This window comes from Arachis hypogaea, chromosome 18 (genome assembly GCF_003086295.3).
Source record: "Arachis hypogaea cultivar Tifrunner chromosome 18, arahy.Tifrunner.gnm2.J5K5, whole genome shotgun sequence".
Classification (NCBI taxonomy): Eukaryota; Viridiplantae; Streptophyta; class Magnoliopsida; order Fabales; family Fabaceae; genus Arachis; species Arachis hypogaea.
Window position 1 is genome coordinate 33814291 of NC_092053.1, and position 25558 is coordinate 33839848.

Consider the following 25558-nt stretch of genomic DNA (forward strand, 5'->3'; position numbering starts at 1 on the left):
TGATATTGTGGCTTAGGCATTATATATATGTGTTTTGGAGCTTGATTGGTGATTTTGGAAAGTTTGGAAAGGAGCCTTGTGTGGGAAATTTGTTGGTGATGCTTTGGAAACCTTGGAAGTTGAATTTGAGAGTGTTCCGGGTGGAACGGGAATCAGCTAAGGTATGGTTTCGGTTTCCTGTATCTAAAATGTAATGTTGTGTAAAAACGTAGGCTAGTGGCCATAGGATAGGGTTTTTGAAATAATGAGTTAGTTGATGAATGATGTAAATTGTGTCGTTATGCATGAACATTGGTGGGTTGTGACATATTGATATATTTGATGAATTATGGAATGTTGATGTAATTGTGGGGTGATTTGGATTTGGATTGGATATGTGAATTATGATGATAATGGTGGGCAAGCATGTGATGTCGTATGTGATGTGCATTAATGTGTTTAATTGATGATTATGTTGAGGCTTTTATTGGTGAGCATGTGTTGAAGGGTGATATTGAAATATGTATGTATATATGGTAATTGATGGATTGAAAATTTGTTTGGAACTTGAATTATGAAATGTTGATTATGAGGTGAAACTTGTTAAATTGAAGTTTGGTTAAATATGGTAAAATTGGTGGATTGTTGATTGGAAAAGGTTTGAAAATTTTTTATGTCGGAATGGATGAGTTTTGGGTTGATTTTATATGGAATTGGTAAATGTATGTTTAAAAATGCGGAGTTTATAAGTTTTGGTAAAATCGAGATTTTGATGAACTTTAACGGATCATATATTGAGCTTTTGTTTTCAAAATTTGATGATTTTTATATCAATAAAAAGATAATTTCATAAGCTTTAAAATGGTTTAAATTTGGTTGAAATCTGACTTTTGTGGAAAGAGATATGATCGATGGAAGTTCTGGCAAAAAATCTGAATTCTGCAACTTCTGCAGAATTTGTAATTTCTAGTTTGTGTGCGGACGCACAGCCCTGTGCGCACGCACACTAGGCTAGAATTTGGTCCTGTGCGCACACACAGCCTTGTGCGTACGCAGAGACTGGGCTACTGGTGGCAGCGCCAGCATGCCCTGTGCACACGCCAAACCAATGAAGGATTGCGAGCTGTGCGTACGCACAAGCCTGTGCGCACACACACGTTGGGAATGGCATGCTGGTGGTGGCGCTAGCACACCTTGTGCGCGCGCTGAACCCTGGAGATTTTACTTTCTGTGCGTACGCACAAGCCCGTGCGTACGCACACGTTTAAAAATACTTCTGGGCATGCGCACGCACACCCCTGTGCGTACGCACGCGACCCAGTTCTTTTCTAAACCTTTGTTTTCAAGCTCTTCACATTCCCAACAAGCTCGTAACCTTCCGAGACGTTATTTCAGGCTTATAAACCCCCAATTTCATCCCTTAATCTTAAATTAATATAGAATGCCTAGTGAATGAGAGTAAGCTAGGGAAGAGGGTGACTTGTGGGTGAAGAAAGGGGATGTCATGATGAGTTATAATGAAAGATGATGATATGAGTTGTTGAGGAGGATGGTGGAGTGTTGTATATGATATGGGCCGAATGGCTGAGTGTGATATGAGCCGAGAGGCTGAGTATGATGTGAGCCGAATGGCTGTGTGCGATGATGGTTTATGGTTGATTGTGAATTATGAACTTGAGCCGGGCGGCTGAGATGAATGTTGAGTATGGCTGAGGATACATGCATGTGTAATTCATGAATAATATAGTAAATGAACAATGAATGGAAAAGGTTGGATGTGAGTATGTTTGTATGTTTTCTCTCTGGTTGTAAGGGTGACAGGACACCGATACCCTCGAATAGTAAATGGGCGACAGGGCGCAGATACCCTCTAATGGTAAATTGGTGACAGGGCACAGATACCCTCTAATGGCGACAGGGTGCATATACCCTCTAACGGTGACAGGGCACGTATTCCCTCTAATGGTATTGACGCGCAACAGAGAGACTGTAGCTGGGTTAGCTACCTGACTCGTCGAGTTGGCTAGATAACCGACAGATGAGACTCATCAGCCACTAGGACAGGCATGCATCATATGCATTATGTATGATTTATCTGGATTGCCTAATTAACTGCATCATTATTTGCTAATTGCCTAATTGTCTTATCTGCTTCCTACTTGTGCATTTCTTTGTTTGATATACTTGTGTTTGCCTCTCGATTACTGTTGGCGGTTGGGAGGTTTGCAGGACTTGGAATGGGGATTTGTAGTTAGACTGGAGACCCTTAGTTAGTTACATGTGTTTTATTCTTATGGTCTAGACTTGTTTATACGCTTTGATTATAATCTGGAAGTTCTAGGATTGCCTTCGCCTTTCCCATGACATTACATGTTAGATATTTGGGCACTGTTACCATGCTGAGAACCTCCGGTTCTCAGCTATGCGGATTTTGTGGTTTTCAGATGCAGGATGTGAGGCTCCTCGCTGAGGCATGCTGGAGACTTCCTTTTGGCGGAGACCCTTAGTATCTTGGATTTTTATTTTGGTTATCATATACCTGTTTAGATACTATATTCTCCACTGTATATGTATTTTGTATTTACTCTTCTTAGAGGTTATTTTGGAGAAGCAGGTTTTGTATTTTGTCTTTTGGGGTTGTTTAGGTAATTCTCTTATATATATGTATGTATACTTATATGCTCGGACCGGTTATCTTCGCAAGCCGAGTCCCGAGTCTTGATATATGTATTTTGACACTCTTTTGTATATCTTTTAGCGTCATCTTACTCTCTATCTGTTAATCTACGTTACCGATCGAAGTGTTGCGCGTTTTGATTTATCGGTTTTAATTTACCCCTTTTTCTTCAAAAGCTCCTAGTTATGAACATCCTTGCAATACTATACATACTAAATTTTATTTTTAGAGGTCGTAATACCTCGCCACCTCTGTTTCATGACTTAAGCATAAGACTCTGTGTGGTAGGGTGTTACAACATATACAGTTATTTATTTAGATTTTCAGACAGTATTTACACGTATATAAAATAAATAATTTGTAATTCCATAAAAATAATCATACGGTGATGTTGATAAATAATTATAAAAAAGTTTGTAAAAAAAGTTTATGTTAATTTATAGAGCATACAAGTAAATTAGTATTAAAAATGATCCAAAAGTAATAAAACGAATTTTGTTATGTTAATTGAAGAAATAGTTTGTAAAATGGTATCAGAATTTTTATGACTTAATAATTTTTTATTTTTGTTGCCTTAAAAAAGATTTATAAAATTAATAAAAAAAAAACTTATAAAAAAAATTCACACCAAAGTGAAAATCACTTGGATCCTTTTAGAGAAATTAATGCAATATATAACCTTGTTGCCTAATAACCTTCATCCATTGATCATTCATAAGCAAATCATTCTATTCAGCAAGTACATAATTTTTACTCTCACTCTGTTCTGTTTCTTGCTCTGCAACATTTGTTTCTGCATATTATTGCTGCAACAAAATTGATTGTTGATTTTGTTCTTCTATATTATATTAATCCAATATAATAATAGTCAATTTTCGTTTTTCCTTTCATATACTCCTCTTTACACATTTTCGTGTTTATGACCCTACTGAAAACAGGTGCTATAAATGCTTTTTGAAAAGTCATTGATGATTGATCCACATTTCACATTTAAGTATATATATATATATATACATTGCATGCATCTGCATGTGCCGGGTCTACTACAAATTTCTACTTTGACAGAACACTTTAAGTTAGAGAGAACTGTGGGTTAGAAGAAAAGTATGTGTATGATAAATGATATACTCGTCATAATAAAATCTATTTTTTTAAATCTATATTTACTGAACATTCAAATATTAATTTAGAGAGTTTTCCCGTTCATTATGAAACAACTTCTTGCTAATCCCTAACCGATTCAGTTTATGTATTCAGATACATAAAATCGCCTTTAATAGTTATTAAAGGACAATAAATTCATGCATTTCACATTGTCAAAAAATCATCTATACTAGAAATTTAAACAGTTAAATAAAAATATTTAAATAATAAATTTTATATTTTTATTTAATTATAAAAATTTTAATATCATATTATATGAAATTATTTATTCTAAAATTTTATTCTGTTAAATAGAAGTATAAGAATGATTTGAGTTTAATTTTGATGCTATAAAACATTTTAAACAATTATAATTACATCTGTTTTTTTTAATGATTGCAATAATATAAAAGTTAATTATTTTTACTGATATAACATTAATCAAAATTAAATTTATAATGTTATATATAGATAATTTTTTTTAAGAATAAATTCGTCATTTTCAACCCAAAAAAAATTCTATCTGTATAAGCTACGGCTAGTCATAATTAGACTTAGACGAATAAGAATAAGTGAATGGCCATTGAATTGAGTCATAAAACATCTTTAAATAAATAAAAGGAAAAAAAAAAGAAGAGTGCTAGAGAACCAGCAACTTTTGTGTTTTGTAACTATCAATTGGCTATTAATAGTATTTTTAATGGTGTGAGACTACATTCAATGGTTGGAGATCACTCACTTTTTTTTTTATGGTTAAGTGCTGACCACAAAACACAAAAGTTGCTGGACCCTAGACTTTTCCAAAAGAAAAAAAAAATCACCAATTGTAAAGTAAAAAACAAAATTTGGTCGTTGGTATATATTTATAGTTTATACATACATTCTCTTCTTTAAGTTTCCTCCATCATTTTCTCACCGACGCTAAATATCTTCCTCTGCTCTCCTACATATATATGGACATCATAATATTACTTTCTTTAAATTCAATCATCTCTGGAGCTTAATTAGTTTATTTGGTCATCGATCAAACTAAATCAGCAAGTAGCAAGCATGAAGAAAACTTCACCATACATTTCCTTCTTCCTAGTACTCTTCTTTGTCTTCTTTGCCTTTTGCTTTTCCTCTTTGGCTTTTGGACAGGCCACTTTGCCCCAAGATGAAGGTAATTTTCTCACAATATAATGCTTTTTATATATCCATCTCTCTATCATGATGCTTTTTAATATATTTTATGTAGAGAACTTGATTTAAATGTGATAATAAGATTTTGTATGATTGAAGGATATACATGAATGATACACAACTTTATATATTAATGTTAAACTATATTCCATGTTAATGATACAAAACTTATATTAATCTTAATATAATTATGTTGAAATTCATTTTTTTTTAGATCAACAAAAATCGAATTCTAAACTTTTGAGTAATAAAAACTGATATTATTATATAGTGAAATTATTTTTTTAAAAGATTTAAATGAATAAAAGAAATACATGAATAATTATATCTTTAATACTAACAGGATGTTGTGATAGCTATTAATCTGTAGTATTACTTTAAAAGTGTAGTTAAATTTATATATTACAATTCTTTTTGTTATTTGATGATATTTTTTAATTTGATGGTATTTCATATCATATGAATGTATACAGTGGAAGCTCTGAACGACATAGCTAAGACGCTTGGAAAGGAGAATTTGTTTTCTGAAGAAAAAGATGTATGCAGTAGTAGTGAAGAAGAACAAAGTGGGAGCTCGTGCATGATGTTGAAGGGTAATCAAACTACTGTTGTCATCTGCAACTGCTCCTATGCCGATTCCACTCTCTGCCATGTCACTAGCTTGTAGGACTTCTCTATATCTCTCTCACTCCATCCTTCTTATCCCTAATAATTAACGCTAGTGTGTCCGATTCTCAGAATTTATTGTTATAGGTTAATAGTTAATTATTAATATTTAAAAATATGAGTTAAAATATGTTATTAAATTATTAGATTAAAGTAATTAGATTAATGGTTAAAAATAATAACAAAAAATAATAAATTTTGATAAATTTTTAATATTTTTTATAATTAATAAATGTTTTTAAAAAAGAAAATAATATTACAAAAAAATAATAAAATATCATAAAATTATTTATTTTAAAAAATTTAAATTATTAAATAAAAATATATAAATAATTATGTATCTGACAAAATATAAATAAATTTGTTTAAAAAAATTTGGCTATTTTTTTTGTTTAGATAAAAAAAATTAGAGACAATTAAGATAAAATAGAAAAAATATATATTAACTTTGTCATGATATTATTTTTTTAATAAGTTTAAGTTGATAAAGAGAGATATATAAATATAATTTATTCTAAATATGTTTTTTTATACAAAATTGTTTTTGGGTATATTTGAAATTAGGAGGAATTAAAGAGAAAGAAAGCCAAATTATTATGAATGGTTAATATTTTCAACAAACTTAACATGCCGAATAATTAATAAAATGATTAAAAATTACTATGGTATAAAATGAAAATAATAATTAACTAAATTTATGAAATATTATTTTAAAACCATTTTGAACCAATAAACAGATGTGTGAAACGACAAAGTCTCCCAGGTCAACTCCCACCAGAACTTGTGAGGTTGCCTTACCTTCAACAAATGTATGTATCTCTCTTGACTTCACAAAATTCAATACCCAATAATTTCTGGATTTTTTTTTTCTCATATCTTAAACTTTAATATATAGGTTGCGTGCATGACAAAGACTCTTCCTCTGTTTTTATTACAGCGATCTTACATACAACCTCCTGAATGGAACTATTCCAAAAGAATGGGGCCGAATGACGAATCTTACCTTCATGTATATTATTTTATTTTATTAATTATTTCTCTTTTATTAGCTATATATTTTGAATCATTATTCTGTATAATATACGAAGAGAAACTTTAGAGCAATGATTGAATTATCTCTGTAAAACATCAAAATCACAGGTTTAAGCAACAAGAAACTAATAATGTCAACATTAATAATCTTTGTTATTACAGATCCTTAGGGGGAAATCGAATAACGGGTTCAATTCCAAAAGAGATAGCAAACATTTCCACACTCCAAGTTTTGTGAGTTGCTCCTCTTTCACACCTTAGTTACCAAAAAATATTATTTTTTACTATTTTTTTAAATTTAGTTTAAAATTAAATGTATGTGGATAAAATAATTTTTGTGTGTTACTTTGATCAAATAAATAGTTATTTAAAAATTAAACAATACAACAACATAGTTGCATTCAAAGAGTTTTAATTATTTGTTGAACTTAACTATCAATAACTTGAAATGGATATAGTGTTGTTGAGTTCAATCAAATGTCTGGAAAGCTTCCTCCTGAGCTTGGGAATCTCTCACAACTTCAAAGACTGTAAGACCTTTAATTATTAATTACTTACCTTTATCTTATCTTATATTATATTATATTTCACATGCATAATCTTAGCAAACATTTCTTGGATTTTATAATCACTAAATATACAGGCAAATTAACTCAAACAATTTTACCGGAGAGCTTCCTGCAACACTTGCCAAGCTCACTTCATTGCAGATTGTGTAAGCTTCATAGTTTTATCAAAACCATGGAAAAAAAAATGTAACTAAAGAAAATTTAATTTTATGTTTTTCTTTGTTTCATGTGTCCTTATCCTATATGCATGCAGTCAACTTGCCGACAATCAATTTTCGGGGAAGATACCTGATTTTATTCAAAGTTGGACAAATCTTCAGCAACTGTGTGAACTCTATATTTTACTTTATTTTTTATTTTTCTGTTAATTAATTAAAACTTTTCTTATCTGAAGTCGGCTCTACTTGTTATTTATTTTGTTAGAGTAATTCAAGGGAGTGGGCTTAGTGGGCCAATTCCTTCCGGGATTTCAGTTTTGGAACACTTAAATGACTTGTAAGTATCATATTTAATTTTATATTGTTGAATTGTTTTCAAAAGTTGTTTATATAGTATGGTTCTGTTTATTAATTTAGCTATGATTCTGATTATTTTATGCAGGAGAATAAGTGATCTGAATGGAGATGAAAATTCATCTTTTCCTCAACTTAAAAATATGTCAATGAAAAATCTGTGAGTTTATTGTTTTAATTTTATTCCCTTATAAATAATTTGAAGTTGAAAGTAAACAAAATTAGTTTCCAAGATAACAGAGAAAACAGAAAACAAAATACATTTGTTGGAAACTAAAAGAAGCCATTAGGAAAAAAGGATATTTATATTAGTATGTGAATCTATTATGTATCCTATGATAAAAGTATTACTATTTATAGGTGTCAAAGAAATAAAAAGCAAAATACAAAAATAATTGTCTAAATTAAATTCAAATGTAAATTGTATTCTAACAATATTCAAATATAAATTATAATTTAACTAATATTCAAATTTTTTTCCAATAACATTATTTTCAATTTGAAATAAAATTGATGAATATACATATTTTTTTTATAAAATAATGAAAAAATAAAAAAGGAAAAATATTAAATGAAATCTTTCTTCATTGTTGAGTAAATTTTAATTTGATAAGTAATTTTCTTTGGTAAAAAAGATTTATTCCGTGCATTGCGCCAGTTTAAAATACTAGTTAAAATTTGAGAGAAAAAGAAAGGTAGAGTGCAACATGGAGGAAATGTTATCTATTGATTGGTGTTGTCTCTTTTGTTTTCGCAGGATTTTGAAGAGTTGCAATATTAATGGAACACTGCCTACATATCTTGGGAGCATGACAAGTTTACAAACCTTGTAATTGCATACTTTTAACATATTTTTCTTATAATATATTTAGCTAATGTAATTTTTTTTCCTGATTTTCTAACTTTTTTTCAGAGACCTCAGCTTCAACAAATTAACTGGACCAATTCCACCTCAATATGAGAGCCTTATCACCCGATTAGTGGCATACATGTAACTTATTTATCATACTTTTCCAGTAGTCTTTTGGTGCTTATAACTGAATTAATTTCACCACATTATGAGACTTTAGTACTGTTTGTTTTAAAGTACTACGAGTATTATATTTAATAGATAAAAATTAAAATTAAAATTTTAGTCTTGAAAAATAAAATTTTAATCTCTTCAATACTTTTAAAAAATAAAAATATATGAAATTAAAATTTTTAGAAATATAAACTAAAATTTTAATAATATTTATTTTTAAAAATACTCTTATCTAATCTTTTGAATTCCAAGTCTATCCCTTCCACCAAAACAGAAGACAAAACAAAGTTAAATAGGATAGTAACAATTTTTTGATGGGCTCTCCTTCTCCGGCATGAACACATCAGCAGAGCAACTCGATAAGAGTAAAGGTCGTAGCAACGACGGTAACAGCAACAAAGAAGCTTGCCTCGCAACCTCCTCATCCTCTCTCTCTCTCTTTTTCCCGTATCTTTAAATCCAGTGGTGGCAACGGTGACTTTCTCCGGCGTTGCACCTTTCTATCTCGACCGCTTCTCCTTCGTTCTTCATCGGCAATGTCAGTTTGTTGTTGTCGTTCTCCCTTCTTTTTCTCCGATTGTTCTCTGGTTCTCCCCTTCCCCCCGCCTCCTGCTAGGGATATCAACGGGGGCGGGGAGATGCCTCCCTGCTTTCCATTCCTGTCCCCTCATTTGCTCTCTATCCCCATCTTCGTTTTTTGTCGTAGAAAAATATTGCTCCCCATTTTCATTCTCCGTTGGGATTCTATTCCCCATCTCTCTAATAGTTCTAACTAATTATTAATTTCCATAGAAATAAAGCTGAAAGTATCCATCCTATACAAAAACAGCAAGATTTTATACAAAAAGCCTAAACAACAAGATGGTGACTTCTTTCAAAATGACGTAGTGGGGATGCCACGGCGAGCCAGAGCATAGAGCAGTGGACAAGGTGGGGGACGCAGCATCAGAGAGGAGAATGGACATGACGACAGAATTGTAGAAAGGAAAGCCACGAATATAAAGAACGACGCGGTGAGGGTAATGGAACAATGAGGGATGACAATGCGGTGAGACTGGAGAGTGGCGAGAGGGTCACTACAGAAAAGTTGGATGGAGTATGGGCGACGCTAGGGATCTATGAATTGAAAAAGGGTTATGCGAATAAGGATTAGGAATTTTGGGTCTCTCTCTCTCTCTCTCTCTCTCTCTCTCTCTCTCTCTCTCTCTCTCTCTCTCTCTCTCTCTCTCTCTCTCTCTCTCTCTCTCTCTCTCTCTCTCTCTCTCTCTCTCTCTCTCTCTCTCTCTCTATATATATATATATATATATATATATATATATATATATATATGGCATGTGAAATGACTAAAAAACATATATGAGAAACAAATTATTAAGGACAATTAAGTAAAAATTTATAAATTTTGGGGATTAGCGAGAACGCCACGGGGATCCCTGCTCGGGTTCCTGCGCCTGCCTCAAAAAAATTTTGCCCCTCGTTTCCATCTCCACAAAATTTTTTTTTCACAGTCATATCTTCATTCGAGACAGTTTTCGCAGGGATCTCTACATCTCAAAGAGTTTTGCCATCCCTACCCCTGCGATTTCTCCTCTCCAACAAAAACTATGGTGTGGTTGATAAGGAGCCTAGCCATTCAGGTCACAACTACTTCCAATACCAACACACTCTTGTTTCTACAATGCAAGATTTGAAGACCCTCAACCTCACTTCCTCCATTCTTGTTTCCTCTACAAAAAGCACTTGAGGAAAACAGAGACATCTTATTAATAAACAAGTTAGAATCAAGTTTCAACAATTTAAGATCCCTTGACCCAATTTGGCAATGAATTTTTGTTATTTTAGATAATTGGAATCTGATTTTGAAATTTGATGACTGAGGTGACATGAAGAAAAAATTTGAGGAAAAAAAAAGAAAAAAAGATATTTAAATAATTTTGTTTGTTTCAATTTTTGTATTTATATTAAATCTAATAGATATTGAGACATAACTTAATCTTATGTATAATTTAGTTTTATACACTTTACACCAAATACAATATAATAATTTGATTTAGTCTTTATCTGTCAGTTTCTGTCTCTTTTCTAAATGTAGTCTATCTATTAATTTTATAAAAGTATTTCTTAAAAGTTGGAATAGAAAAAAATGTATTTGGGTAATGAAATAAATAAAAAAATATTTGATTTTTAAAATTAAAATTATTTAATTGTGTGTTCCTTAAAAAATAAGGACAATCAAGACAAATATTATAACGTTTCTATATTTATAATATGTTAAATATGTTCTAAGAATACAAATATTTTTCATCAAAATTATTAAAATATAATTATTCAAGTATCTTCTTTAACGACATAATATCAAAGTTTGTATGACTTAAAAATCTAAAATTCGATCATTGATGGCTAAAAAAAATTTTTCAGCATAAAATAAATTTTGTGTATTTTAGGCTATTATTCATATTTAAAATCATATAACACACACAAATTTGACTACAAATCTTAGCTTTGTATATTTTTAGACTATGCCCCAATTATAAAGGGTACAAGTACCTTACACCAGAAGGCAAAATCATTATTTCAAGGTATATTCTCTTTGATGAGATTATATTTTTCTATTAATCTCTTTTTTCTTCTGAACCTAAAGCCTCATCTAAAACTGCAACCTCACCCCAAACATCTTTAAATTTTCATCCTCTCATTACACCTTCACCATCACCACTCACCATTTCCTCTACCACTCTAAATAACTATGACATCATTAATTCTAAGCATCTTCCACCTCTTCTCACATAACCTATCCCACACCTGATCAAAATTCTTTGCCATCACTTAATTCTGGTTTACTCCTGATGATTTTTTAGTGGCTAAGAAAAAGGGGAGGGAGTTGAATCTTAACCCCTTTTTTACTTAGTAACACTTGCTGGTCTTTAAAATAATTTTTGGAGACTTTTTGATTTTTGTCTCGTACCCAACCACGAGACTTTTTCTTTTTATCTCGTAACCCGTCACGAGATATTTTTCGGTTTTATCTCCTATACAGCAGAAACAGAAATAGAGTAGAAGAGAAATAGAAAATCACACCACGAAGTATCCTGGTTCAGCTGCCAAGTGCAATGCAGCCTACATCCAGTCTCCATCACCACAATGATGGAATTTCACTATAATCATCATGATTACATACACCAATTCTCCCTAGGAACTACCCTTCCTATCCGGGACAAGTCCAGAATCTAAACCCCAATTCTGAACTTGACTTGGTTACTGCCAAGCTTTCAACTGCTAAGTGCTAACCCAACTTGCAAGGGGATTCCCACATAATCATGAAATACAACACAGATGTACAAAGGACCTCTAAGGACATCTATGACTTTTCTTTTAATTTTGCACTCTCTGCCTTTTTCCGCTCTATGACTTTTTCTTACAAACCTCACTGTTTGCCTTTTTCCATGAGACTCAAGACAGACAAAATTAAACAGAAAATTACAAAACAGAACATTGAAGGAGAAGAACTTCTGTTAGCTTAGGTAGCTATGAGAACTCTGTGCCTTGCATTCTCACTCCTTGCTTCAAGCCATGGCTGTTCATCCTTATTTATAGAAGGGGAAGCCTCCACGGTTGAAAACTGTTGAACCAAGTTAAACTTCTTCTTCTTCAAGCAAAACCGGTTCGGCCAGAGAGAGAAAGGAGAGGAAACCAAATGTAAAACCCAACATGCAATTACCTCTGTGTCTTCCCTTTACACCAAGCTTCATCAATCTGGGCCTTCCATCTTGATTTGCACTCCAAGAAGGATTCCTGGCCCTTGATGAGTTCTTGATGATGACAGCTTCATCTGCTCCAACTTCTGCCTCATCCACCACGTAGCTACAGTGGCTACCTCCTGTAGTGGTTGAGCAAAATCAGAGACAAGCCATCCCTCCAAGGATCTTCTTCCTCTGACCGAAGTGGATCTCCACCATTTTTGGTCATGGAGAGCTTGAGACTTCCTCGCCACTTCTTACCATAAGTGGCAAAGATCTCAGCCACACCATGCCTTTGATTTACTTTTTCTTGATGCCATCATCACTATGACTTCAAGCTTGCTTCTAGCTTCTTCTTTTTGTTTCTGATAACTTGTGATAACTTGCCTTAACTTCCATCTTCTTCTCTGTGAAGTGACCGAAGGCAAGAAGAGAGATGAGAAAGAAGAAAGAAAAAGGCTTCCAAATGAAATAAAGAAAGGAATTAAAATCAATTATATTCAATTAAAAATCCACTTTTCTTTCTTTTCTACCTTGTAACGTGTAGCTCACATTTAATTGCATCAAATCATATTTGCATTTTCTCTCTCATGTTACCAAGGCATTAACTCCATTTAATCAAATTTAAATTCCAACCATGGAGTGATTTGGTATCCGTGGGAAGCATGCAGCATTTGTTTTCTTTCCTTTTCAATTTTTGGACCAAGCCTTTGTTGGTCTTGCAATCACTATGATTTTGGGCTGCACCAAAATTTCTTGGCCCAATTTATGTTGCCTAATAATTCAGCCACATATTATAAGAACATTTTTGCACAATGCTGATTATTTTTGCCAACATTGTTGGGCTTTAAGTTGCATTAAACCCAATCACCAAAATCTGCATGTAACATAGAAATTATTAATTAAACATATTTAAAGCATAAATCAATTTAATAATTTCTAATTACTATTTTAATAATATTTGATCATTTTCTTAATTTGGAGTTTTCAAACTCAACAATCCCCTACCCAAGTTACTACTACAAATAATCCTACTACACCCACTATCCCTATTTTAGGCATTTTCATTGATTTGCCTATCTCACCACCATCCTCATATGCCACTAATATTCACCCTATGATGACAAGATTAAACTCTGATCACTCAATGACCAAAGTTATCACTTCACATGTTTCTCAAATTTTGAACCTTATTGGTTTCAGGCTATGAAATAAGAAATGGTAGCTTTAAACAGAACAAATACTTAGATTTTGCGAACTACTCCTCTAATAGCAATGTTATTAGATGTAGATAGGTGTTTGCTATTAAGAAACATTCTTGATGGTTCAATTTTAAAATACAAAGTCAGGCTTATTGCAAAAGGTTTTCACCAAATCATATTCTGAGTCATACATTCTCACTCAATCTAAATATATTAGAGACTTATTAAAGAGGGCCGGCGTGAACTTTTCTATTGTGACAACATTAATGTTGTTCTCCTCACAGCAAATCATATCCTTTACAACAAAACTAAACATTTTGAGTTAGATCTTCATGTAGTAAGATAATGTGTACAGCAGAAGAAACTATATGTTGTTGTTCACATCTTTGCTTTTGATCAATTTGCTGATGTTTTAACAAAACCACTATCAGCTGCCACTATTGATCGTTTTAGAAACCAATTCAGAATCTCCTCTAAAAATACCATAAATTTGGGGGAGAGTATAAGAAATAAGTTAGTTATATAGTTAATAGAATTAATTGAATTATGTTTAGCCTTCTATACATAGAAAGAGCATTAGTATATTGTGTTAGAGAATCAATTAGAATCATTAGAATCAATTTAGATCAATTAGCATCGTCTATATTTATATAGCATATCTGTACATTAATTGTAGGATTCTATGTCTTTATTACTTTGATTTATTTAGCACCTATAAATACCCCTTGTATATTGTACCTGACACACAACTCAATAATACACTTTTCACATCATTCTCTCAGTCTCTTGTTTCTAACATGGTATCAAGAGCTTAGGTCCTTTTTTTTTTCAATGAATATTAGTTCATAGCCCCTTTGTTTTTTTTCTTGTCGGCAGTGTTCTTTGGCCTCCTTTTTCGTACTTTTCTTGACGCTTTGGTTCGTCACCCCCATAACCTTCTTGTTCGTCTCCTCGCCGTGATTCCAACGCAACCAGAACCGTCGCCATCCGCCGCCGGACGCGCCTCCACGCGCCGCCTAAAGACGTCGTCACGACCAGGTTGATCTTTCACCCGTGCCTCTTTGCTCGCGATTTTCGAGCTGTTTCCGACGCTTTGGTTCGTCACCTCCGGTATCATCGTGTTCTTCTCTCCGTCAGCTTTCCAACGCCACCAAGATCGCCGCCAACGACCACCACACGCGCCGTCAGAACATTGCTGCCGACCACCATTCTTTCTCATCCGGAGGCTTCAGCAGCCGTTGGATCTTCGTGCAGATCGGACGTCCCTGGAGCGTCCACGTGTCACAAGGTAAGCTGGTTGGGCAACCCGACCCGTGACGACCCGACCCGACCCGACCCGAGACCCGCGTGCCACCTGTGCGCCAGCGTGTCTCCTTCCGCCTCTCCCGTGCTGACACGTGTCATCACCCGCTGACGTGGCGCTGACACATTGCTGACGTGGCGCTGACGCATCGCTGACGTGGCTGCCAAGTGGACCATCCCTAAGGTTTTTTGGTGAGCTCTTTCCGATAGAAATTAGGATTAGAGAAGAAAAGAGAAGAAAATTGGCACTAATCTGGATAGGTTGTGTGACGCTGGCGACGCGGTCGCGTGGGTGACGCGGTCGCGTGGTGCGCAATAAGGTCAGGCGACGCGGACGCGTGGGGCACGCGATCGCGTGACTTGATTTATGCTAGTGGCGCGAGTGCAGCCTCGCGGTCGCACAACTCTCTGTTCGAAACTTGGTATTGTCAAAACCCAGGGTGACGCGGTCGCGTGGTCGACGCGATCGCGCGGGTGGCCTTATTTCCAATATGATGTGGACGCGTGGGTGACGTATTTGCGTGGCAGGGCTTGTGCTGCTAGCACGGATCCAGCCCAATTCCAGCTCAACTTTTGGCCATACACCCTTGTTACGTCGATTTACAGGGCCACGCGGTCGCGTGGGTGACGCGGATGCGTGGGGAAGCTATTTTGCAAATGACGCGGCAGCATCAGTGACGCGGTCGCGTGGGACGATTTGTGCCATTGGCACGCCTCCAGCCTTATTCCTGCGTAACTCTCTGTTCAATTTCTTTTCCTCTTAATGCACTGGTGACGCGGACGCGTCAGCGACGCTGCCGCGTCGCGTGCGTATTTTTTTTTTTTGATAATCTAAAAAAATGCAGAATGCAGTGTTAATATGAATGTGATGCAAAACTCCAGGTTCAATATAATAAAATAAAATGAAACTCAAAAACAAATAAAACTAAATAAAAATGAAAAAGGAACAATCATACCATGGTGGATTGTCTCCCACCTAGCACTTTTAGTTAAAGTCCTTAAGTTGGACATTTGGCGAGCTCCTTGTCATGGCGGCTTATGCTTGAACTCATCTAGGAATCTCCACCAATGTTTGTGATTCTAATGGCCTCCGGGGTCCCAAACTAGGCGCAGAAAGCCTTCAAGTAAGTTAAAGCAAGTGACAAGGCCCCAAGAGTGCTGATTTCTAGATTGAATTCCGGGGTCCCAGACCTTGCCTTTGCACCTGTCTTTTGGTTGAGCAATATTGTTCCATCCGGGTGGCAAGCAGTCTGAATTCTCACGTAAGCGGCCAAACAACTTCCTAGACCCATTCAGTTGAGCTTTACACCAACCTTTGCATTTAAACTTTGAGCACACAACCATGTTGAACCTTGCTTGACAATTCTTACCACTGGCCATCTTCCTCTTACTCTTAATGCCACAAAGAGCTCTAAGTTGACCATCCGTCTCCAGTAGCCCATATTCAAGTGGGATTAGAAAGCAAAGGGATATGAATTTTACCCACTTGAATGATGTGAAGGATGATGGTAACTTAGGGGGAGGCATCTTTAATGGAATTGCAAGCTCCACTCCCTTGTGCTCTTTTCTGATAACTACCACCTCTTTGCAAGCTTCTTTAATTTCAACCTCTTCCTCTTGGTAGCTCTCTTCCAATTCAATCTCCTCTTCATTGCTTTCCAAGGGCATGGGAGGTTGTGCTTCTTCTTCTTGAATCTCTAACACTTGATCAACCTCTTCCAAGTCTTCAACTGTGATATGCCTTGGAAGTTGTACACCCTCCTCAACATCAATTGCAACCGTCTTGGAAGGAGGCTCTATGTTTTGACTTTCCCAAGGAGGTTCAGCATCTCCTAAGTCTTCAACCAATTCTTCTTCTTCAATAACTCCGGCTTCCTCTACTTGTTCCAGTACAAAGTCATGCTCCGTACTGTTCACTGGAGTTTCTAGTATCTCCTTCATACTACGTTCTTCATTAGATTGTCCACATGAAGCCATGGGGGTTCCTTGAGTGTCCGAACGTCGGGAAGCTAATTGACTCATTATTGCTTGCCCCAATTGATGAATGGTTGCCTGAAATCGATCCACTGTTTCTTTGAAACGATCCTTTATCTCTTGATGCTTGGCTTTCATAAATAGGATCATAGTGCTCTTGGATTGATGGATATGGAGATGGTGAATATTGAAGTGGTGGTTCTTGTGAGTAATTGGGTTGGAATTGGGGTGGTTCTATATATGGTTCATATGGCTCATAAGGTGGTTGGTATGGTGGATATGGGTTAGGGTCATATGGAGGTGAATGGTGAAAAGGGGCTTGTGAGTATGGTGGTCCAAAGTCATGTTGAGGAGAGGGTTTATAGAAATATGGTGGTAGTTGTTGATAGTCCATTGGAGGTGGTTGTTGCCATGAGGGTTGATCAAATCCTTGTGGCTCCTCCCATCTTTGATTGTTCCAACCTTGATGCCTGTTCTCATTGTAATTTCTTCTTCCTGCAACATAATTGTAATCAGACTCATAGCCAAAGGGGTGAGAGTTTATAGTAGCAAATAAAAATAAAAACAAATTTAAATTAAAAGGTTATTTAAATTTTGAAAATTAAATTTTGAAATTTTGAATTTTAAATTTTTGAATTTTGAATTTTTAAAATTTGAAACTTGAAAATTTTTAAATTTGAATTTTGAAAATTGATTTTTGAAATAAGATAAGATAAAATAAAAATTTTAAAATAAAAACCAATAACCTTTTAACTTAAGAAAAAGCAAAAATAAAAACAAAAATAAAACAAATAAACAAGCAAAAATAAAATATTTACAATAACCAATAATAAGGCACACGTTTGCAACTCCCCGGCAATGGCGCCATTTTGACGTTAGGATTTTTGCCAGTAAAGAATTTCATAAAAACATTCGCGTTATAGATATAGTCTCTAAACCAACAGAAATCCCTTCGTACAAACGTTTTGGTTGTCACGAGTAACAAACCCCTTTAAAATTGATAACCGAGTATTTAAACCTCGAGTCGTCTTCTCAAGGAATTGCAGGGAGGTGTATTTATTATTGGTTATGAGTTTTCTGGGGAATGTTGAGTTTGGGCAATGGGCACAGGTATATTTAAATGACAAGTAAAATAAAGTAATAATAAAAAAATCTCTTGGCAAGGTATAAGAAATTAGAAGTCCATACTTAGTTATCCTTATCAATAATAATGAAAGTTAAATCTTAATTCCACTTAGTTGACCTTTACTAAAGCAAAGGAAAGTCAAGGGACTAATTAGTTTGATCTTCGAATCCTATTTATTTCCTAAGAAAAGGTTGGCATTATTTGAAGTTCAGTTCAATTAGCAAAGATAACAGTTATCAATTATGTTGAGATAAGGTAACTCCTGAGTTACTGCTTTCTTAACCAAGACCAAAAGGAAAAAAGTAAATTTACCAGAATAAAACTGCCTTCAGATGGGAAGCAACAGTAACATAAATTAAAGAGAGCAATCATAAGTCTGAAATACCTCAAAATATTTTAAAATAGAAAATCAATTATAAAGAGTCATAAACAAAAGTGAGGAAAGAAATAAAAAGAACATTAAACCTGGGATTGAGAGTCACTCCTAAAACTACGAGAAGTCTTAAATCCTAATCCTAAGAGAGAGGAGAGAACCTCTCTCTCTAAAAACTACATCTAAAATATGAAAAGTGAATTTGAAAGCCTGTTTATGAATGGATGCATTCCCCCATTTTATAGCCTCTAATCTGTGTTTTCTGGGCCGCAAACTGGGTCGAAAACAGCCCGGAAATCGCTGGAGAAGAATTCAAACACGCTGATTTCCGTCACTGCGATGCGGCCGCATGGAGCACGCGGTTGCGTCACCTAGAGTAAGGGCAACTATGGTATATTATATATCAAATCGAAGCCCCAGATGTTAGCTTTCCAACGCAACTAGAACCGCGTCGTTTGGACCTCTATAGCTAAAGTTATAGCCGTTTGAGTGCAGAGAGGTCAGGCTGGACAGCTTAGCAATTTCTCCAACTTCTTGTATTCCTTCCACTTTTGCATGCTTCTTTTCCATCCTCTGAGCCATTCCTGCCCTGTAATCTCTAAAATCACTTAACACACATATCAAGGCATCTAATGGTAATAAGAGAGGATTAATAATTAGTAATTTAAAGGCCAAAGAAGCATGTTTTCAATCAAAGCACATAATTAGGAAGGCAAATGTAGAACGTAACCTTGCAAATAGTATGAATAAGTGGGTAAAGAGTTGATAAAAACCACTCAATTGAGCACAAGATAAACCATGAAATAGTGGCTTATCAACGGCCTATTTGTCGATTTTAATTAAAAAAACAACATATATAGCGTCTATTTTATAGATTAAATTTACATCGTTCATTCCACTTTAGAAAGCAATCAAGACCGTTCAAATTTATCGACGGCAAAGGTGTCGATATTTTAAATAATAAAATAGACAACATATTCGTCGATTTTAATATAAAATAAACAACACATATAGCGTCTATTATATAGATTAATTTTAGACCATTCATTCCATTTTAGAAAGTAATCTAGACCGTTCAAATTTATCGACGGCAAAGTTGTCGATATTTAAAATAATAAAATAGACGCCATATTCGTCGATTTTAATATAAAAAAAAAATGTAGCGTCTATTATATAGATTAAATTTAGACCGTTCATCCCATTTTAGAAAGTAATCTAGACCGTTCAAATTTATCGACGGCAAAGTTGTCGATATTTAAAATAATAAAATAGACGCCATATTCGTCGATTTTATTTTCGACTTCTGGTTCGCCTACAATATGACGATAATAGGGAAATAAATTAATGCATTATAAAAATATCGACGACTAAGCTGTCGATTTTAATATTTTTTATTTTTAATTATTTTTTTAGTAATATCGATAGTAGGCCGTCGAAAATTATCGACGGCAGAGATAGCCGTCGATTTTTGGCGTCGAAAAACACGCTTTTTCTTGTAGTGTGAGTGTGTATGGAAGGGATATATATATATATATATATATATGAATGGTTGGGGTGACGGGTTGGAAGGGTGTGTGGGGATAAGTTTTGAGATATGCTTCATGATAAGTGGGATTTGGTTTGGAATTAGTGGAGGGAAGTGTAGCTGGCGCCTAACTTTAATAACTCAGCGCCTAACTTCATATGCTTCTCTCCCCCATGGCGCTTAACTTGAAGCATGTTTCTCACCTGGCGCCAAACTTGAAAATGGCGAAGTTAGGCCCTAAGCCTCCCGTATGTTATGCTTTCTCTCGCGCCTAATTATGTGAAGTTAGGCGTCACCCCTCCCGAAACATTCTTCCAAAATCAGCTTATATGTGGCACCTAACTTCAGAAAGTGAAGTTAGGCGCCAGCCAGTCCGAAACCAGTTTTTTTAGGGTGTCTGAAACTCTGTCTTCATGCACATGTTTCTATTCTAATCACTCTGCATGATCAAAATACATATAAAACAAAGGAAAAACAATAGAAACTCAAACAAAAATAATGAAATAAAAATAAAAATATCAAGATAAAATTCAAACTTAAGGATACGAAAACATCGGATTGCTTTCCGACAAGCGCTTCTTTATCGTTACTAGCTTGACGATCAGCTCCTTTAAGGAGGAGAATAATAGGGGCTCAACTCTTTGATACACATAAACTTGTTATGCTACGATTTAGGAAATTGCACGATCGGCAAAATTCCTTCCGGAAAGTGCACCGGTTATCGTCGTCAAGTAAAAACTCACAATAGAGTGAGGTCGAATCCCACAAGGATTGGTTGAGTGAGCAATTCGGATTAGAAGTGTGTTCTAGTTGAGCGGAATCAAGATTTGAGATGAGAATTGCGGAATGTAAAATTGGCGGGAAAAGTAAATGACAAGAAAATTAAATGGCTGAATCTTAAATTGCATGAATTAAAGAGCAGAATGTAAATTGCTGAAATTAAAAGGGAATGGGGGTGATTGCAAGAATTGAGTTGCAGAATGTAAAGAGAAAGTGGAAATCAGAAATGGGGAATTCATTGGGTTATAGGAGATATTGAGATCTCCGAATCAAAACATGTTTATCTCTTCCTCAACCAATGCGTTCATTGAATTTTGCTTGGCAATCTTATATGATTGGATCCCAATTCCTTGGCTCACCAATGCTCTCTAAAAACAAACAAATTCCCAATCCCTTGGTTTAAATGTTCATCAGAAGAGATGATGCTTGATCACTGATTATACCACACAATTTCATGAACCACAATTTGGTAGGATTACATGTCACAATATCCATCCAAACCCCAATCCAATCCACTGTGAGAAAGCTTCTCTAGCATGAATCCTCCATTCCTTTCCCAAGGCTCCGAAGGATTCCAAGTATGAGTAGTTTCTTTCCCAAGACAACTACTCAATGGAATTAGATCGAGAAGCTTTCTAACAAAATTCAAGAGAAAAGATTGAAGAAGAAGATAAACTATTATTGATTCATTGAATTACAATAGAGCTCCCTAACCCAATGAAAGGGGGTTTAGTGAATCATAGCTCTGAATTCAATTACAAAGAAAAGGAAAACTAGCTAAAAGTGAAAGTGAAAGGTCCCCTCTAACTTAACTTCTATCCTATTTATACACTTTCTATATTGAGCTTCAGTTGTGCTTCTTGGGCTTTGAGGCCTCTCCTTGCTTTCCTTTTGCCTTGGGTTTATGATCCATAATCTTGATGAGGTTGTTGATCCAAATCCTGTAACATTTATTGAGCCAACTTAGTGATAATCAAATAATGACACATGACTCAATAAATTGAGATTTCAAACTCATCAATCCTTCAGGCCCAATCCCATAAACCGTGATATTCAATTGGGTTTCATACCAAAGTAAGTTTAAGTTAATATTTGTGCTCAAAGACTAACTTAAATCACAATATTTTTGGCCCAGAAACCTTTTCCAAGAGTGGCGTTTAAGTTGTAGTTTAAGCTTAAACTGCAGCTTAAACGCCAGACACTTCCAGTGAGGCCTTTTGTAGAAGCACGTTTAAGCTTCAGTTTAAGGTTAAACTGAAGCTTAAACGTGGAAATGGAAGAAGGTAGCCCTGGAGAGTCATGTAGTCGAACACGTTTAAGCTTCAGTTTAAGGTTAAACTGAAGCTTAAATGTGGAGATAGGAAGGGCAGCCCTGGAGGTCGAACACGTTTAACCTCCAGTTTGAGGTCAAACTGGAGGTTAAACGTGGAAAAGGGTGGAGGCATACTGGAGGTCGAACACGTTTAACCTCCAGTTTGAGGTCAAACTGGAGGTTAAACGTGGAAGCTTAGAATGGTGGCCCTGGAGGTGTCGAACACGTTTAACCTCCAGTTTGAGGTCAAACTGGAGGTTAAACGTGGAAATGGAGAGAGCAACCCTGGAGTAGAAAAGCTATCGAACACGTTTAAGCTCCAGTTTGAGTCAAACTGGAGCTTAAACGTGGAATGGCTCCCTGGTACTCTTCCTGGTTCTGGCGTTTAACCTCCAGTTTGAGGTCAAACTGGAGGTTAAACGTGGAACTCCTCCCTGGGTGGCATACTCATTCTGGCGTTTAACCTCCAGTTTGAGGTCAAACTGGAGGTTAAACGTGGAATGCTCCTTAAGTGAGGCTTTTCATTCTGGCGTTTAACCTCCAGTTTGAGGTCAAACTGGAGGTTAAACTTCAATCCCAGCATTTTTTTATCCTTCATGATTTTGGCGTTTAAGCTCCAGTTTAGGCTTAAACTGGAACTTAAACTCCACATGTGATATTCAAGCTTCCTTATTTGATTATGTTGCTTCCTTGCTTAGCCTCTTCTTCCCTGAAATCATCCAAACAATTGCATCAAAGTCTTGCAAAATTTCATGAGAAATCTTCCATTCATAGCATTTAAGTAATATAACTAAAACTCATGGAATTTGCATCAAAATCATATTGTTTGGATGGTTCATTACTTTGTTCTTCATTTAACCATTTTTGGTTACTTTAAGCTCAAGAAAATGCATAAAACAACTAAAACTAACAGAAAAATGCTAGTGAAACTAGCCTATGATGCCTTGGCATCACAACACCAAACTTAATACTTGCTTGTCCCTAAGCAAGTCCTGAGTTATTTGAGAAGAAAGTATGAAACAGAAAGCAATTACATTGGCTATATTAGCAAGCATTTGAAGTTCATCAGAAGGGTTTTATGCAGAAAGTTGCAGCATCACTTTTTCATACTTATCAGGTAGGATTATCACTTTTTCATTGCATCCATCAAACATTGCTATGGTCTCTTGTTATTCTTATGTCTTTGGCACTTTTTTCTTCTTTGTTTTTCTTTTCTTTTTCTTAGAGCTTCTTTTGCTCCTTGTTTGCTTAGTGTCATGTGTTGCACAAGCCCTTGGCATTTTCTTTTTCTTATCAGTGCACTACACATATCCACTTTAGGCATTTAAGTTCACATTTCTTCTTGAGACATTGGTGCCCAGCACCTCTTTGTGTGACTAAATGTTTTGTATTTAGGTTGCTCTTGATAATGGACTTTTGGTTGATAATCCCGGGTTAGTTAACCCAAGTTACCAAGTGTTGAAACACTCCTCAGAACCTATTCATCCAAGCATATCCTCAATACATAAACACCACAGGCATTTGTCTCAGAAGTTCAAACCATTGGTACCTAGCTTATTTTCTCAATTTTTTTGCTTTTTGGTTGCCTTTTTCCGTGGCTTTTTCTTTTTCTTTTTCTTTCTTTTTCATGGCCAAAGACATTTATTCATCAAGATCCATAGACAATTTTCACTTTCCACATAAAAAATGATAATTCTACACTCTAATTTTAGTGATCTGACTAAACAATCAAGCATGCATACCACCACTTAATTCTACTTGATTTGTCACTAATTTAGCCAAGTTACTTTTGTTCAAACTTTTCTTTTATTTTTGGAAACAGAACAAGCATGGCACGCACTTGTTTAAGAAGGTGAAGTTATATCCAAACATCTAGGCATTCACTTTATTCAAAGCAATTAACAAACAGACATACTAAAAAAAAAACGACTCATAAAAAAAAAGACTCCACATAACACTTAAATGACTTATGATGAAAACACGTTCATAAAGACAATTCACCAATTATCATTTGATTATTAAGGAACGAGACCACCTCTTATTTATTGCTTGGTTCTTCTTAATTCTTGGGATCCTGCTTCTTCTTGCTTCCTGCCTCTTTTTGACCACTTGTGCCTCCCTTGTCTTTTCTTATGAGCTTTTTCCAGAATCCAGCCTTTTTCATCGTTTCTTCCACTCCTTTTTCAAGGATCATTGCCTTGTTTATTTCTCCTTCTTTCCTCCCTTTGAAATACTCATCATAAGCTGGGAATGCTGGGTCCATCTTGTGTAGATGTTCCCCTATGTAGTTAAGCTTGATTTGCGAACTGATGTTGTAATCAGCTTGGACTGAGTATCTTGCATTCTGTAAAGTGGTGGCTTCCTTGATTGCCAAGACATTGGCATCTTGGTGTTGGCATATGTGGCTGAAGGATTCCTGTAAGTGTAAATTTTGTTCCCTTTGCAGATCGAAGAATCTTGATTCAAAGTTCCTTTGCATATCCATCATTTTTAGATGAAAGTCCTCTTGTCTCTCCTGATGACATGAAATCCATATTGGTTGTCCTTAATGAGTGTGCATAATTCTAATAAATCATAGTCACCTTGGCTCTTTGATTCTAAACAAAGTGACTACCCTAAGTAATTGAAACCAAAGTATTAAAACATGTGAATGGTATACTTGTCATGAATTTTGAAATCCAGAGGAACTTCTTGCTTTTCATAAACTGTGTTCAAAAAGAACACCAAACTTAATGTTTGGTTGTGCACCTTGAATGAAAGATGGAATTCAATTTGAGTAAGATTTGGGAGTGCCATCAGGCACACCAAACTTAGAGACCAATTGTAATTTACATGCAAGGTTTAGTGCACTTAATCAATAGTTGTCCTGAGGATCCAAGTTCATGCATAAGAAACCATGCTTTATTAGATGTAAAGCAAAGCACTAAAGATTAAGGATACTAAAAACATGGGTTGCCTCCCATGAAGCGCTTCTTTAACGTCACTAGCTTGACGGTTGTCCCTTGTTAGGGTGGATTATAGTGCTTGACGTCTTCTCCTCTCACTATGAAAACGTCCCCACTTGATTCATTCATGACCTCTAAATGTTCCATAGAAAGAACTTTCCTGATTGTGAACACTTGAGGGAGCTGGGAAGGAATGGTTTTGAGGCCAGGTGGGATTGGCAGATAATGACTTGATATCACGTTATCTCCCGAAGAAAAACCTTCAGTGGGAATTTTCTTGTTTCTCCATCCTCTTGGCAATCTCCCTATCACTCTTCCCTTTCTCTTGAGGATTTCTTCATTGACCTTAATGTCAGGAGGATCCTTCTGATCTGTTTCCACTGATTCTTGTGGCTCTAACTCTTGCAACTCTTGTTTGCCTTCCCATGACTATTTTAGAGTCTCAGCTGCTGGATTACTTTCCTCCAAACACGGATGGCTACTATCATCTTTAGGCT

General features: G+C 35.3%; 1 protein-coding gene across 3 annotated transcripts in view; it reads left to right on the forward strand.

The window, feature by feature from the left end:
- Positions 1-4686: 4686 nt before the first annotated feature.
- LOC112773152 (uncharacterized) overlaps positions 4687-25558 on the forward strand; it is a 54817-nt gene continuing 33945 nt past the window's right edge. For all 3 annotated transcript variants that reach the window (XM_072225181.1, XM_072225182.1, XM_025818213.3), the window contains exons 1-12: positions 4687-4961; positions 5455-5644; positions 6385-6456; positions 6585-6656; positions 6842-6913; positions 7138-7209; positions 7323-7394; positions 7502-7573; positions 7672-7743; positions 7849-7920; positions 8518-8589; positions 8674-8751. In XM_072225181.1, the coding sequence (XP_072081282.1) occupies positions 4850-4961; positions 5455-5644; positions 6385-6456; positions 6585-6656; positions 6842-6913; positions 7138-7209; positions 7323-7394; positions 7502-7573; positions 7672-7743; positions 7849-7920; positions 8518-8589; positions 8674-8751 (1028 nt within the window). In that variant the 5' untranslated portion in view covers positions 4687-4849. The remainder of the gene's footprint in view (positions 4962-5454; positions 5645-6384; positions 6457-6584; positions 6657-6841; positions 6914-7137; positions 7210-7322; positions 7395-7501; positions 7574-7671; positions 7744-7848; positions 7921-8517; positions 8590-8673; positions 8752-25558) is intronic.